The 16,345-nt window shown below is 47.3% G+C and overlaps 1 protein-coding gene across 1 annotated transcript in view; it reads left to right on the top strand.

The window, feature by feature from the left end:
• The window catches only part of TMEM266 (transmembrane protein 266), a gene marked incomplete at both ends in the record, with an annotated part of 84,812 nt that extends 68,990 nt beyond the window's left edge, over positions 1-15,822 (top strand). Inside the window, 2 exons of the mRNA XM_079700585.1 lie at positions 13,553-13,615; positions 15,230-15,822. Coding sequence (XP_079556711.1) covers positions 13,553-13,615; positions 15,230-15,822 — 656 coding nt within the window. The remainder of the gene's footprint in view (positions 1-13,552; positions 13,616-15,229) is intronic.
• Positions 15,823-16,345: the final 523 nt, after the last annotated feature.

Raw genomic sequence — 16,345 nt, 5'->3', positions numbered from 1 at the left:
TGTATTCTTTTTCAGGTAGACTGCCTATTTCCTGTTCATTTGTTTGGTCTCGTGGGTTTTTACTTTTCTCCTTCATCTGCTGCGTATTTCTCTATCTTCTCATTTTGCTTAACTTACTGTGTTTGGGGTCTCCTTTTTGAAGGCTGCAAGTTTGTAGTTCCTGTTGTTTTTGGTGTCTGCCCCCAGTGGGTAAGTTTGGTTCAGTGGGTTGTGTAGGCTTCCTGTTAGAGGGGACTGGTGCCTGTGTTCTGGTGGACGAGGCTGGATCTTGTCTTTCTGGTGGGCAGGGCCGCATCTAGTGGTGTGTTTTGGGGTGTCTGTGAACTTATTATGATCTTAGGCAGCCTCTCTGCTAATGGATGGGGTTGTGTTCCTGTCTTGCGTGTTGTTTGGGATGGGGTGTCTAGCACTGGAGCTCGCTCATCATTGAGTGGAGCTGGGTCTTAGCATTGAGACAGAGATATCTGGCAGAGCTCTCACTGATTGATATTATGTGGGGCCGGCAGGTCTCTGGTGATCCAATGTCCTGAACTTGGCTCTCCCACCTCAGAGGCTCAGGCCTGACACCCGGCCGGAGCACCAAGACCCTGTCAGCCACACAGCTCAGAAGAGAAGCGAGAAAAAATGAAAGAAAAATTAAAATGAAGTTATTAAAAATTTTTTTAAGTAATAAAGAAAAGAGAGCAACCAAACCAATAAACAAATCCACCAGTGATAACAAGTGCTAAAAACTATACTAAGATAAACATAAATATCAGTTACTAGTCTGTCACATACAGCAAATCCTAAGTCTACAGTTGCTCCCAAAGTCCACCGTCTCAATTTTGGGATGATTCTTTGTCTTTTCAGGTATTCCACAGACGCAGGGTACATCAAGTTGATAGTGGAGATTTACTCTGCTTCTCCTGAGGCTGCATGGAGAAATTTCCCTTTCTCTTCTTCGTTCACACAGCTCCTGGGGTTCAGCTTTGGATTTGGCCCTGCCTCTGTATGTAGGTCGCCCTCTGGCATCTGTACTTCACCCAGACAGGAGGGGGTAAAAGGAACGGCTGATTAGGGGGCTCTGGCTCACTCAGGCTTGGGGGAAGGAGGGGTACGGAATGCAAGGTGAGCCTGTGGCTGCAGAGGCTGGCGTGACATTGCAACAGCCTGAGGTGCGCCATGTGTTCTCCCGGAGAAGTTGTCCCTGGATCCCGGAACCCTGGCAGTGGCGGGCTGCACAGGCTCCCGGGAGGGGAGGTGTGGATAGTGACCTGTGCTTGCACAGAGGATTCTTGGTGGCTGCAGCAGCAGCCTTAGAGTTTCATGCCCGCCTCTGGTGTCTACACTGATAGCCGTGGCTCGTGACCATCTCTCAAGCTCATTTAGGCGGTGCTCTGAATCTCCTCTCCTCGCACACACCAAAACAGTGGTCTCTTGACTCTTAGGCAGTTCCAGACTTTTTGCCAGACTCACTCCCAGCTAGCTGTGGCGCACTAGCCCCCTTCAGGCTGTGTTCATGCAGCCAACCCCAGTCCACTCCCTGGGATCTGACATCTGAAGCCTAAGCCTCAGCTCCCAGCCCTCACCCACCCCGGCGTGTGAGCAGACAAGCCTCTCAGGCTGGTGAGTGTTGGTCGGCAGTGATCCTCTGTGTGGGAATCTCTCTGCTTTGCCCTCTGCACCTCTCTTGCTGTGCTCTCCTCTGTGGCTCTGAAGCATCCCCCTGCCTACCCCCCATTTCCACCAGTGAAGGGGCTTCCTAGTGTGTGGAAACTTTTCCTCCTTTACCGCTCCCTCCCCAAGGTGCAGGTCCCATCCCTATTCTTTTGTCTCCATTTTTCCTTTTTTCTTTTGCCCTACCGAGGTACGTGGGGAGTATCTTGCATTTTGGGAAGTTTGAGGTCTTCTGCCAGCGTCCAGTAGGTATTCTGTAGGAGTTGTTCCACATGTAGATGTATTTTTGATGTATTTGTGGGGAGGAAGGTGATCTCCACTTCTTACGCCTCCGCTGTCTTGAAGGTCCTCCTGTTTTGTTTTTAGATTCCATATAAAAGTGAGATCATACCTTGTCTTTGTCTGACTTATTTCACTTAAGCATAAAGCCCTCTGGTCCATCCAGGTTGTTGCAAATGGCAAGATTTCATTCTTTTTTATGGATGAATAACATTCCATTGTATGTATATGTGTGTGTATGTATGTATATGTATATATCACATCTTCTTTACCCATTCATCTATTGATGGACACTTAGGTTGTTTCCATATCTTGGCTATTATAAATAATGCTGCTATGTACATTGGGGTGCATGTATCTTTTCAAATTAGTGTTTTTGTTTTCTTCAGATATATATCCAGGAGTAGAATTGCTGGATCAAATGGTAGTTCTTAGTTTTTTGAGGAGCCGCCATACTGTTTTCCACAGTGGCTACACCAATGTAGATTCCCACTAACAGTGTACTTGGGTTCCCTTTTATCTATCTTCTTTCCAACACTTGTTATCTCTTGTCCTTTTGATAATAGCCATTCTACGAGTGTGAGGTGATATCTCACTGTGGTTCTGATTTACATTTCCCTGATGATTAGTGAAGTTGAGCACCTTTCCATGTACCTTTGCCCTATCGTATGTCTTCTTTGGGAATATGTCTATTCAGAACCAATTTTTAATTGGATTGTTTGTTTTTTTGCTATTGAGTTGTATGAGTTCTTTATATATTTTGGATATTAACTCTTATCAGATATGATTTGTGAATATTTTCTCCCGTTGGGTAGGTTGCCTTTTATTTTGTTGATGGTTTCCTTTCCTGTGCAGAAACTGTTTAATTTGGTATAGTCCCAGTTATTTTTGCTTTTGTTTTTGCTTTTAGTGTCAAATCCAAAAACGCATTGCCAAGACCAATGTCAAGGAGTTTACCTACTGCCTATATTTTCTTCTAGGATTTTTATGGTTTCAGGTTTTACATTCAAGTCTTGTTTTTTTTTTGGCTGTTATTTGATTTTAATTTTCTATACAGCAGGTTCTTATTAGTTATCTATTTTATACATATTAGTGTATATGTGTCAATCTCAATCTCCCAATTCATCCCACCACCACCCTCTCTCCCCACTTTCCCCCACTTGGTGTCCATACATTTGTTCTCTACATCTGTGTGTCTATTTCTGCCTTGAAAACTGGTTCATCTGTACCATTTTTCTAGATTCCACATATATGCGTTAATATATGATATTTGTTTTTCTTTCTGACTTACTTCACACTGTATGACAGTCTCTAAGTCCATCCACATCTCTACAATTGACCCAATTTCCTTCCTTTATATGGCTGAGTAATATTCCATTGTATATATGTACCACATCTTCTTTATCCGTTCATCTGCTGATGGGCATTTAGGTTGCTTCCATGACCTGGCTATTGTAAATAGTGCTGCAGTGAATGTTGGGGTGCATGTGTCTTTTTGAATTATGGTTTTCTCAGGGTATATGCCCAGTAGTGGGATTTCTGGGTCATATGGTAATTCTATTTTTAGTTTTTAAGGAACCTCCATACTGTTCTCCATAGTGGCTGTATCAATTTACATTCCCACCAACAGTGCAAGAGGGTTCCCTTTTCTCCACACCCTCTCCAGCATTTGTTGTTTGTAGATTTTCTGATGATGCCTTTTCTAACCGGTGTGAGGTGATACCTCACTGTAGTTTGATTTGCATTTCTCTAATAATTAGTGATGTTTGAGCAGCTTTTCATGTGCCTCTTGGCCATCTGTATGTCTTCTTTGGAGAAATGTCTATTTAGGTCTTCTGCCCATTTTTGATTGGGTTGTTTGTTTTTTTTAATACTGAGCTACATGAGCTGTTTATATATTTTGGAGATTAATGCTTTGTCCATTGATTCGTTTGCAAATATTTTGTTCCATTCTGAGGGCTGTCTTTTCATTTTGTTTATAGTTTCCTTTGCCGTGCAAAAGCTTTTAAATTTCATTAGGTCCCATTTGTTTATTTTTGTTTATATTTCCATTATTCTAGGAGGTGGGTCAAAACAGATCTTGCTGTGATTTATGTCAAAGGGAGCTCTTCCTATGTTTTCCTCTAAGAGTTTTATAGTGTCCGGTCTTACATTTAGGTCTTTAATCCATTTTGAGTTTATTTTTGTGTATGGTGTTAGGGAGTGTTCTAATTTCATTCTTTTACATGTAGCTGTCCAGTTTTCCCAGCACCACTTATCAAATAGACTGTCTTTTCTCCATTGTATATCCTTGCCTCCTTTGTCATAGATTAGTTGACCGTAGGTGCGTGGGTTTATCTCTGGGGTTTCTATCTTGTTCCATTATTCTGTATTTATGTTTTTTGCCAGTACCATATTGTCTTGATTACTGTAGCCTTGTAGTATAGTCTGAAGTCAGGGAGTCTGATTCCTCCAGCTCTGTTTTTTTTCCTCAATATTGCTTTGGCTATTTGGGGTCTTTTGTGTCTCCATACAAATTTTAAGGTTTTTTTATTCTACTTCTGTAAAAAATGCCATTGGTAATTTGATACAGATTGCATTGAATCTGTAAATTGCTTTGGGTAGTATAGTCATTTTCACAATATTGATTCTTCCAATCCAAGAACATGGTATGTCTCTCCGTATGTTTGTGTCATCTTTGATTTCTTTCATCAGTGTCTTATAGTTTTCTGAGTATAGGTCTTTTACCTCCTTAGGTTGGTTTCATTGCAATGGTAAATGGGAGTGTTTCCTTAATTTTTCTTTCTGATCTTTCATTGTTGGTGTATAGGAATGCAAGAGATTTCTGTGTATTAATTTTGTATCCTGCAACTTTACCAAATTTATTGATTAGCTCTAGTAGTTTTCTGGTGCCATCTTTAGGATTATCTATGTATAGTATCACATCATCTGCAAACAGTGACAGTTTTACTTCTTTTCCAATTTGTATTCTTTTTATTTCTTTTTCTTCTCTGATTGCTATGGCTAGGACTTCCAAAACTATGTTGAATACTAGTGGTGAGAGTGGACATTCTTGTCTTATTCTTGATCTTAGAGGAAATGCTTTCAGTTTTTCACCACTGAGAATGATATTTGCTGTGGGTTTGTTATATATGGCCTTCATTAGGTTGAGGTAGATTCCCTCTGTGCCCACTTTCTGGAGAGTTTTTGTCATACATGGGTGTTGAATTTTGTCAAAAGCTTTTACTGCATCTACCGAGATGATCATATGGTTTTTATTCTTCAGTTTGTTAATATGGTGTATCACATTGATTGATTTGTGTATACTGAAGAATCCTTGCATCCCAGGGATAAATCCCACTTGATCATGGTGTATGATCCTTTTAATGTGTTTTGGGATTCTGTTTGCTAGTTTTTTGTTGAGGATTTTTGCATTTATATTCATTTAGTGATATTGGTGTGTAATTTTCTTTTCTTGTAGTATCTTTCTCTGGTTTTGGTATCAGGGTGATGGTAGCTTTGTAGAATGAGTTTTGGGAGTGTTCCTTCCTTTGCAAGTTTTTCGAAGAGTTTGAGAAGGATGCGTGTTAGCTCTTCTCTAAATGTTTGATAGAATTCACCTGTGAAGCCATCTGGTCCTGGACTTTTGTTTGTTGGAAGATTTTTCATCACAGTTTCAATTTCATTACTTGTGATTGGTCTCTTCATATTTTGTATTTCTTCCTGGTTCAGTCTTGGAAGGTTATACCTTTCTAAGCATTTGTCCATTTCTTCCACATTGTCCATTTTATTGGCATAGAGTTACCTGTAGTAGTCTCTTAGGATGCTTTGTATTTCTGTGGTGTCCATTGTAGCTTCTCCTTTTTCATTTCTAATTTTATTGATTTGAGTCCTCTCCCTCTTTTTCTTGATGAGTCTGGCTAAAGGTTTATCAATTTTGTTTATCTTCTGAAAGAACCAGCTTTTAGTTTTATGGATCTTTGCTATTGTTTTCTTTGTTTCTATTTCATTTATTTCTGCTCTGATCTTTATGATTTCTTTCCTTCTGCTAACTTTGGGTTTTGTTTGTTCTTCTCTCTCTAGTTCCTTTAGGTGTAAGATTAGATTGTTTATTTGAGATTTTTCTTGTTTCTTGAGTTAGGATTGTACTGCTATAAACTTCCCTCTTAGAACTGCTTTTGCTGCATCCCATAGGTTTTGGATCGTCATTTTTTCGTTGTCATTTGTCTCTAGGTATTTTTTGATTTCCTCTTTGATTTCTTCAGTGATCTCTTGGTTATTTAGTTACATATTGCTTAGCTTCTATGTGTTTGTGTTTTTTACGTTTTTTTCCCCTGTAGTTTATTTCTAATCTCATAGCATTGTGGTCAGAAAAGATGCTTCATATTATTTCAATTTTCTTAAATTTACTGAGGCTTGATTTGTGACCCAAGATGAGATATATCCTGGAGAATGTTCCATGTGCACTGAAGAAAGTGTATTCTGCTGTTTTCGGATGGAATGTCCTATAAATATCAATTAAATCTATCTGGTCTGCTGTGTCATTTAAAGCTTGTGCTTCCTTATTAATTTTCTGTCTGGATGATCTGTCCATTGGTATAAATGAGGTGTTAAAGTCCCCCACTATTATTGTGTTATACTGTTGATTTCCTCTTTCATGGCTGTTAGCATTTGCCTTATGTATTGAGGTGCTCCTATGTTGGGTGCATATATATTTATAATTTTTATATCTTCTTCTTGGAGTGATCCCTTGATCATTATGTAGTGTCCTTCCTAATCTCTTGCAACACTCTTTTTTAATTAATTAATTTATTTATTTTTGGCTGTGTTTGGTCTTCATGGCTGCATGCAGGCTTTCTCTAGTTGTGGCGAGTGGGGGCTACTCTTTGTTGTGGTGCACAGGCTTCTCATTGCGGTGGCTTCTCTTGTTGCAGAGCACAGGCTCTAAGCGTGTGGGCTTCAGTAGTTGTGGCATGCACGCTCAGTAACTGTGGCTCATGGACTCCAGAACGCAGGCTCACTAGTTGTGGCACACGGGCTTAGTTGCTGCCCGGCATGTGGGATCTTCCTGGACCAAGGCTCGAACCCATGTCCTCTACATTGGCAGGCAGATTCCTAACCAGTGCGCTGCCAGGGAAGCCCCTCTTGTAACATTCTTTACTTTAAAGTCTATTTTATCTGATATGAGTATTGCCTCTCCAGCTTTCTTTTGATTTCCATTTGCATGGAATATCTTTGTCCATCCCCTCACTTTCAGTCTCTATGTGTCCCTAGGTCTGAAGTGGGTCTCTTGTAGACAGCATATATATGGGTCTTGTTTTTGTATCCACTCAGCGAGCATGCATCTTTTGGTTGGAGCATTTAATCCATTCACATTTAAGGTAATTATCGATAGGTATGTTCCTATTACCATTTTCTTAATTGTTTTGGGTTTGTTTTTGTAGGTCCTTTTCTTCTCTTGTGTTTCCCACTTAGAGAAGTTCCTTTAGCATTTGTTGTAGAGCTGGTTTGGTGGTGATGAATTCTCTTAGCTTTTGCTTGTCTGTAAAGCCTTTGATTTCTCTGTCAAATCTGAATGAGATCCTTGCCAGGTAGAGTAATCTTGGTTGTAATTCTTCCCTTTCATCACTTTAAATATGTCATGCCACTCCCTTCTGGCTTGTAGAGTTTCTTCTGAGAAATCAGCTGTTAACCTTATGGGAGTTCCCTTTTATGTTATGTGTCATTTTTCCCTTGTTGCTTTTAATAATGTTTCTTTGTCTTTAGTTTTTGTCAATTTGATTACTATGTGTCTTGGAATGTTTCTCCTTGCGTTTATCCTGCCTGGAACTCTCTGTGCTCCCTGGACTTGGGTGGCTATTTCCTTTCCCATGTTAGGGACGTTTTCAACTATAGTCTCTTCAAATATTTTCTTGGGTCCTTTTTCTCTCTCTTCTCCTTCTGGGACCCCTATAATGCAAATGTTGGTGCATTTAATATTGTCCCAGAGGTCTCTTAGGCTGTCTTCATTTCTTTTCATTGTTTTTTCTTTATTCTGTTACGCAGCAGTGAATTCTACCATTCTGTCTTCCTGTTCACTTATCCGTTCTTCTACCTCAGTTATTCTCCTATTGATTCCTTCTAGTGTATTTTTTCATTGCAGTTATTGTGTTGTTCATCTCTGTTTGTTCTTTAATTCTTCTAGGTGTTTGTTCTTTAATTCTTCTAGGTCTTTTTAAAACATTTCTTGCATCTTCTCGATCTTTGCCTCCATTCTTTTTCTGAGGTCCTGGATCATCTTCACTGTCATTATTCCGAATTCTTTTTCTGGAAGGTTGCCTATTTCCATTTCATTTCATTGTTTTTCTGGGATTTTATCTTGTTCCTTCATCTGGTACACATTCCTTTGCCTTTTCATTTTGTGTGTCTGTGAATGTGGTTTTCGTTCCACAGGCTGCAGGATTATAGTTCTTCTTGCTTCTGCTGTCTTCCCTCTGGTGGATGAGGCTATCCTACATTCAAGTCTTCATCCATTTTGAGTAAATTTTTTTTTATGGTGCAAGAGAGTGGTCCAGTTTCCCCAGGACCACTTATTGAAGAGACTGTCCTTTGCTCATTGTGTATTCTTAGCTCCTTGTTTGTAAACTAGTTGACCATACATGGGTAGGTTTATTTCTGGGCCTTAATGCTTTTACTAAAAAAATAAGTTTATTTATTTATTTTTGGGGGGCTGCATTGGGTCTTTGTTGCTGCACACAGGCTTTCTCTAGTTGCGGCAAGCGGTGGCTATTCTTGGTTGTGGTGTGCGGGCTTCTCATTGTGGTGGCTTCTTTTGTGGCGGAGCACGGGCTCAAGGCACGCAGGCTTCAGTAGTTGTGGTGCATGGGCTTAGTTGCTCTGTGGCATGTGGGATCTTCCTGGGCCAGGGATTGAACCCGTGTCCCCTGCATTGCCAGGCGGATTCTTAACCACTGCGCCACTGGGAAGTCCCAACCTTAATGCTTTATAAACAAGGGGCCCCACAAGTTATGCAGCTGGTCTTGTGTCTCAACCCTAAATTTTCCAAAATGAGAATAGTAGTGGAAGCACATCTTCACTGAGAGGAACTGAACAGTCAGTCATACCCACTGCCCTCAGCCTGGTTCACAGCAGGTGCTCAGTGAATAGTAGTGTCCCCCCTCAGTGAGGGCTGCTGAGCTGTGGAGCAGCAAGTTGGAGTTTGGGAATGGGAGTCCCGACCAGGAGTCAGGGCTTCCATCTGGGCTTTGGGGCCTGGATCTACATAGGACGTGTGGGTGTGCAGTGCTGACCCCCACTCCCAGGCTGGCCAGTCCTGTCACCTATGTGAGGCCCAGCTGACTCACCACCCTTTTGGTCCACCTCTGCCTCGCTTGGCAGGTTGGGGCCCGGCCCAAGGAGCAAACCCCACATAATGAACATCGCCACCACAGCACCCAACCGGCTTTAGGAGGATTAGTCAGGATGGCTTCGCAGAATGTTCACACCCTAGGAAGAAAGGTGCCGGGCAGCTGAGAGCAGCTGCCACAGAAACGACCCAAGACTTTGGGGCTGGCAGGGAGCACCATGGGCCGGGGTTTCAGGGAGGTGAGGGACAGCCCCAGGTTAGACTTGACCTTCATTATCTCAGTGAAACATACAGCTCACCAGCATGTAGATATTTCTTATTCCCATTTTACAGGTGAGGAAGCGGAAGCTCAGAGTGGCTAGGGATTTGCCTAAGACTACACAGCAAACGTCTGCAGAGCTGAGGTTGGCACCTGGGCTCTTTTGTCCTGGAGTCTATGTTTGTACCAACCCTTCTTTCCTACCCCTCCAGGGTCAGCCAACCCAGTCTCCCTGTGAGGCAGTTCCTACATGGCCCTAGGGCTCCTTGATGCCAAATCAAAACAAACTGTGGGGCAGGGGGTTATTCTTAAATGGAAGGTGGGTAGTCCCATGTTGAGGCTGACTGATGGCCTCTTCCCGGCCACAAGCATCTGTGCCTGCTTTTCTTCTCTCCCCACAAGCTCCCAGACACCCGGTAGTCACTAGTCTCTGGGCAGGAAGTACCAGGGACTGAGAGCAAGGCTGTGTGCTGCAGGGTGCAAAGAGCATCTCAGAGTGGGAGGGGAATGGCCCTGGGAGGTCTTGCATGTCCCTGACCCAGCCATAGGCACTGTTCAGTCATCCTATTTATTGGCGGCTGGTATATGCCAAGCCCCATGCTAAGTGCTGGGGAGACTCTGAGTAAAATGTGGCCCCTGCCCTCTAAGGCTCTTGGGCCCCTGTGTGGATGGGGACAGAACTCCAGCCCAAGTGGTCAGTTGTGGAGAAGGGGGACTACCTGAAGCAGAGAGGGGTGGGCGGGGTGGGGGGGTGCGGGCAGCATCAGCACTGCTAGGGAAGCCCGGGCAGGCCTTGCTCTGACTTGTCTTAAAGTTCACTCTGAGGCCCCTGTGTTTGGAGCAGAGGAAGCAAATACAGACTGGACAGGCCTGCAGTGGCTGCCTGGAGACCTAGGTTCTGTGTCAGGCGTGTCCATGGAGTGAGCAATCCCATTCATTAATCCCACAGGCATGACGAGAGTCCAAAGGGGAAAGCAAGAGGTCTGACCTAAGGCTGGACTATGGGCCATAGCAGAGGGTATCTGGGGTCCCTCAACTGGTTAGATTCAGCAGCAGTTGTGTTGTTGGTAAGGATGGAGAAGAAGCATGGAGAAGTGACCAGGGTCCCAGCCTGGGTGGGCAAGGGAACCATTCACCAAGATGGAGGTGGAGGGAGAAACTGAGTTCTATTTTGGACATGTTGAGTCAGAGGTAGCTGGAGGTCATCCAGGTGAAGCTGTCCAGTTGGCCAGACAAGTCAAAAGCTCAGGAGAGATATCTGGGCTGAAGGTCACCTGGCCTAGGTTATTTTACCTGGCCTAGGCTTGGATGAAGATGTGAGCATCCTCAAATAGTCAACACTGAGACAGGAGAGAGAGAGAGAATACCTTAGTAGACTGAATCAAGATTCAGAATGCTTTCAGCAGGCTCTGGGCTGAAACCAGCAAGCCGACATTTGCCTGAGATGATAAACATGAAGCCCTCTGTGGGGGGTTACACAGCCACAGCATGGCAAAGGCCTGGCTGGCCTGGCCCCAGCTCCTGCAGAGAAGACCTGGGCATTGATGTTGGCCATGAGCTCGTGAGTCAGCAGAGTAGGGCAGTTGCTAAACCCACTTGGAGGAGGTTAGGCTGCATTAGGGGAATGATCACGCCGGATCTTGGGAAGGACCCATCTGTTAAACAATCCCAGCCTTGCAGGACAGCAGTGAGGATTAAAGGAGGTCGGTGTGTGAAGTGCCGAACCTGCAGTCTGGAGCTTTGAAGGGCCCAGTAAACACTAGCTCCCTCCTCCCTACTCCTCCCCCCATCTTGGTCTCATCTAGAGCCCACAGTGAAACCTTCAGAGTGGAGAGGCTGGGAAACGGAGGAGGGGTGAAAAACGGACAGGGGTTTCTCAGGAGAAGAGACTTCTCAGGAGGGATGTGAGGGCTTTTCAAGTGCTGGAAGTTCTGTCGTACAGACTGTGAGCAGAAATGGGCTTAGCCTTGGTACCTGTGGGGGCAGGATCTGCAAGGCTTCACATAGCAGGCTCTTCCTGAGGAGACGGAGACTGGCTGCCTGACCAAGGAGCGGACGTCCCTAGGAGGCCCTGACTGTGCTCCCTGGAGGTAGAGGGTCAGGCACACTGACCCTGTTGAGCACAGATGAACCTGATTATTAGAGCTGCTCAACAAAGAGGTAGGAGTCCCCTTCCCTGAGGTGCGCAGGCCGTGGTGGGGAGAGCCCCCCGTCAGGCAGGGGTTGAGGTGATTTCCACACTGGGGGTTCGGGACGCAGCTCAGATGCCTCCAGTCCCTTCCCACTCTGCTCTGACTCTCACCTCTTGGAACTTCAGGGCTGGCAGAGGGGTCGGGAGCCAGCTGTCGCAATCTCTAAGAGCCCCGCCGGCCCCCTCGTGGTACAGATAAAGAAACTGAGGCCCAGAGAGGGGCTGTGACCTGCCCAGGTTCCCATGGTGGGCCAGTGGCAGCACCGGCACAAGAGCCCAGGCTCTGGGTTTTTCTCATTCACTCCAGGCCACCTCCTGAGAGTGGCCCCTTTGGGATTCGTGGGTCCGTGGATACTTTAGCTGAGTTCATTGTCCTGCCCACGTCACATGGCCCTCTACAGCCCCATCACAGGTGCCTGCTGCCATGGCCTCAGGATAAAACCAAGAGAAGTGACCAGAACCTCCCACCTCCCACTACCCAGGGTGGCCTGCAGGGCTAGACAGCATTTACAACATAAATTATGAAGGACCATGGAGAAGAGTGTTGCTGTCTGATTCTGAGGGAGTGTTGCTGGTTGATCCTGAAGCAGGGCCTGGAGCCAGCCTGGGGCCCCTCCCTCAGCTCAGACATTAGTGAAAAACACACATTTTTTCATTAAAAAAAAAATGAAATGACCACAGGCATTTAACGATCAAAAGAGGCCGAAAAAGCTTTTAAGAGCCAGGTTGCTGTGTGTTGCTGCCACCTAGTCTCCCAGTGTCAGGGCAGACTGGCTTCTGCAGCCATCTCAGGTGTGCCCAGGAAGGTGGCCACAGAAAGTATCAGGCCCAGTCACCTGCACACCATGGCTTCTTGGGGTGTGGACCCCAGTCCTTCCCTTCTGCCCCATCATCAGGCACCACCCAGCCTCCCTCAGGGCCTGTCTTCCTCACCCGGGCACTGTGGTCTCTGTTCTCCTGTCTTAAAGTCTGACACCTTCCCAGCCACTCTCCCCGCAACCTTGGGAGTGACTCACACCTGACCACGTTCACACTTTCCAGTGGCTCCTCACTGCACTTGGGGCAAGGCTAAGCTCCTTAGGATGGCTTTTGGGGTCTCCTGTCATCTGCTTTTCCTCTATGGTCGGGCCTCTCTGTGAAGTTCTCACCTCTCCTCTCTCCATTCCTTCCCCACCCCTTCAGGACAATGAATCAACATTTCTTTGAGACCCTGTTCCCTTGCCATCTCTCTTGACCTGGACAACTTTACACCTTCTCATTTGTTATTCATTCAATAACTGTTTACTGAGCACCCATCATGTGCTGGGAACAGTGTAGGGGGTGGGCATGCCCAGCGCCCATGTCCATTCCTGTACAGCGTGGAAGACCGAGGGGGCTGTTGCCGATGATCAGCCTCTGCACCTGGCTGTGTGTGGCTGCAAATGGGGCTTTGAGGCTTTTGCACTGAGGACAGCATTCCCGGTGACCCTGAGAACCTCAGGTGGATTCAGAGACTCAGGACATCCAGGCAGGGAAAGCCCTGAGGAACTATTTCCACACCCCTTATCTCAAAGAGGGGGAAACTGAGGACAGAGAAGGAAAGGGCCTGTTCATACCACACAGCAAGCTGGAGATGCTCCCTGATACCCAGTCCAGCCCAGCCCTGGGGCAGATGAGACATGCGGTCCCCCACGGAGGATCAAAGCATCAGGGAGCTTGTGGGAGACAAGCGCCTGTCTCCCCTCGTGGTAATGGGGGTAGGGGCAGGAGTACTGGGGGAGGAGCGTGAACTGGCCACAGCCCCTGCCTCTTGGACTCTCTGGCTCACCATCACACTCACCCTTCTCTGTCCCCACCTCCATAGAAGCTGCAGTGAAAGATGACATGAACAGCTACATCAGCCAGTACTACAATGGGCCCAGCAGTGGTAAGTCTTGTGTCGGCGGCTGTTCTGCATGTACCAGAACTTCTGTGTGGCCCTGTGCCAGAGGTGACCCTGGCAACCCCTAACATCCAGGCTAGGGACAACTCGACCTGGCTGTCCACCTCCCAGCACCTGTGAACCATAACTGCAGGCAGGGTTCAAGGCTCCCAGCAAACTCTAGCGCTAGAGCTGTGGGTGTTGCGGTGGGAGTGCTCTGGGATCGCCAAAGAGAGCTGCATGGGGGACTCTGGAATGGAAGGGGGCTGGAATCTAGACAGCTAAGTGACCTCAGCGCCTCCCAACCTGAGAACCTTTCAGGATGAGCATGATGGGGGTGAGATAGCAGCGTAATTGGGCTTGAGAAGCAACAGGCATTGGGCATGTCCTTGCTTGACTGATGTTTCATTCTTGCACTTCAGAAAGTCTTAGGGGACCTAGTGGTTTTCACTTATGGGAAGGGTTGAGTGAGTTTAAAAATAATACTCAGTCCTTCAATGTCTTGTTTCTCCTTAGCCAATGTCTTGAATCTTGTAGTTTGGGCTTCACAGCCCTTAAATCCTGGTAAACTCCGTTGTAAGGCTAGACTCCCTCTTCTGCCTCCTCTTCCAAAGCCTTATCTAACCTGCTGATCTCAAAGACCACCATCTCCCAGTACACTCTCCCCACCACTTTAGAGAGAAACCTTGACCACACTACACCCACTATGATTCAGCCCCTTGATACTTCTCACTTAGAGAAGACATTTTGAGGTGTCCTTCACCCTCCCCCTACAATGCATCATATAGAGATTAATCAGTCTTCTGAAGGCACAGCTCTGGTCATGTCACTATCACACTGGACCCATTTAAAACTTTGACCCGGGCCTCCCTGGTGGCGCAGTGGTTGAGAGTCCGCCTGCTGATGCAGGGGATACGGGTTCGTGCCCCGGTCTGGGAGGATCCCATATGCCGCGGAGCGGCTGGGCCCGTGAGCCATGGCCGCTGAGCCTGCGCATCCAGAGCCTGTGCTCCGCAACGGGAGAGGCCACAACAGTGAGAGGCCCGCGTACCGCAAAAAAAAAAAAAAAAAAAAAAAAAAACTTTGACCTGCCTCTGACCATGAAATTCAAATTCCTTATCGTGGCACACCATGCTTTCTGAGTTAGGATGGGCTAGGTTATGCCACAGTGGCAATAACCCCACATCTGTGTGGTTTAAATAAATCAACAAAGGCCCATGGCACACTGGCCAGGGGCTCTGTGCCCAGGCTGTCACCTTTACTCTAGCACCCAGCAGGCAGAACAGCTGTCACCCCTTCCAGAACAGTGTTGACTGCCAGAGCAAAGCACGTCTGGTTTACATAGCTTCTCTGGGAAATGCCACTGGTCAGTTCTTACAGATGATTGGCCAAGGCACGCCACGTGTCCGCACTCGAGTTCAGCAAGACGGGGAGGCATAATCCTCCCTCAGGGAGGTCAGTGAATATTGGAGAACTGGACCGCCTACCAAGACCTCTCCCAGCAAAGCCCATTCACACTCACTGCCCACCGTCCAGCCCCATTCCTAGACCCGCCCCCATCAGGGCACGCAGAGGTGTGGCACGGGCGGAGTGTGACCTGCATCCCCTCCTTCCTTGCAGACAGCGGTGCCCCAGAGCCAGCTGTGTGCGTGGTCACCACGGCGGCCATAGACGTTCACCAGCCCATCTCCTCTGACCTCTTTTCTGTCGATGTGCCCCTGAAGCTTGGCAGCGATGGTCCCTGCGCCAGCGCCACCTCTGAGAGCGCCTCCCACTCCACTCGCGGCTCCGTCACCCAGGCCCAGAGTGACAGCAGCCACATGCTGGGCTCCTCCACGGACTGCAGCACTGCCCGCGAGGAGCCGTCCTCTGAGCCTAGCCCCTCCCCCCTGCCACTGCCGCCACCACCTCAGCAGGAGACGGCAGAGGCCACAGTCCAGGACCTGTTGTCCTCCCTGTCAGAGGACCCCTGCCCATCCCGGAGGGCCTTGGACCCAGCCTCCCTTGCCCGGCCCAGCACAGCGGGCTTGGCCCAAACCAGCCCCGAGCTGGAGCACAGGGTAAGTCTGTTCAACCAGAAGAACCAGGAGGGCTTCACTGTCTTTCAGATCAAGCCTGTCATCCATTTCCAGCCTGCTGCACCTGTGCTGGAGGAGAAGTTCAGATCTTTGGAATCCAAAGAGCAAAAGTTGCACAGGGTCCCTGAAGCCTAGAGCCTCCGGGCAGGCTGGGAGGGAGCAGGGCAGACAGCCATCTCACGCTCTCCCAGGGCCCTGGAGGCTACCGGGGCCACACAAGGGGCCCAGGAGCCCTCCTGGCCTCCCTCAGGGTGCTGCCTGCCTCCAGGGAGGTGACGCCAGGCCAGGAGGCCACACGCCTCAGACCTCAAAGCCCAGAGCTGGCGCCTCCTCTCACCCTGCTCAGGGGAGGGTGGTGCTCGTGGCTGGGGTTTTTTTAAACCACTTTTACAAAAACCAGCCTGTGGCCCAGCTCCAGCAGGGCAGAGTGCAGGGGCCAGCTCAGCCTCTTCCGTTGCCTTTGTTCCTGATGCCCACCCCGGACCCTCGGGAACAGCACTGTGAGCAGGGGCTATCCAGCCCCACCCCCAAGCCGTCTTTTCCAGGAATCCTGGGTGGAGCCAACACAATCACACACAGACCACCATCTGAGCCTATTTCATTTGTCCTCATTCTCTCATTTAGGCATGAGCATTTCTGAGTCTTTTCAAGACAAATC

The sequence above is a fragment of the Hyperoodon ampullatus genome (assembly GCF_949752795.1).
Source record: "Hyperoodon ampullatus genome assembly, chromosome: 3".
Lineage (NCBI taxonomy): Eukaryota > Metazoa > Chordata > Mammalia > Artiodactyla > Ziphiidae > Hyperoodon > Hyperoodon ampullatus.
The sequence above is the reverse complement of the archived record's forward strand: the minus strand, read 5'-3'. Positions and strand labels throughout refer to the sequence as shown.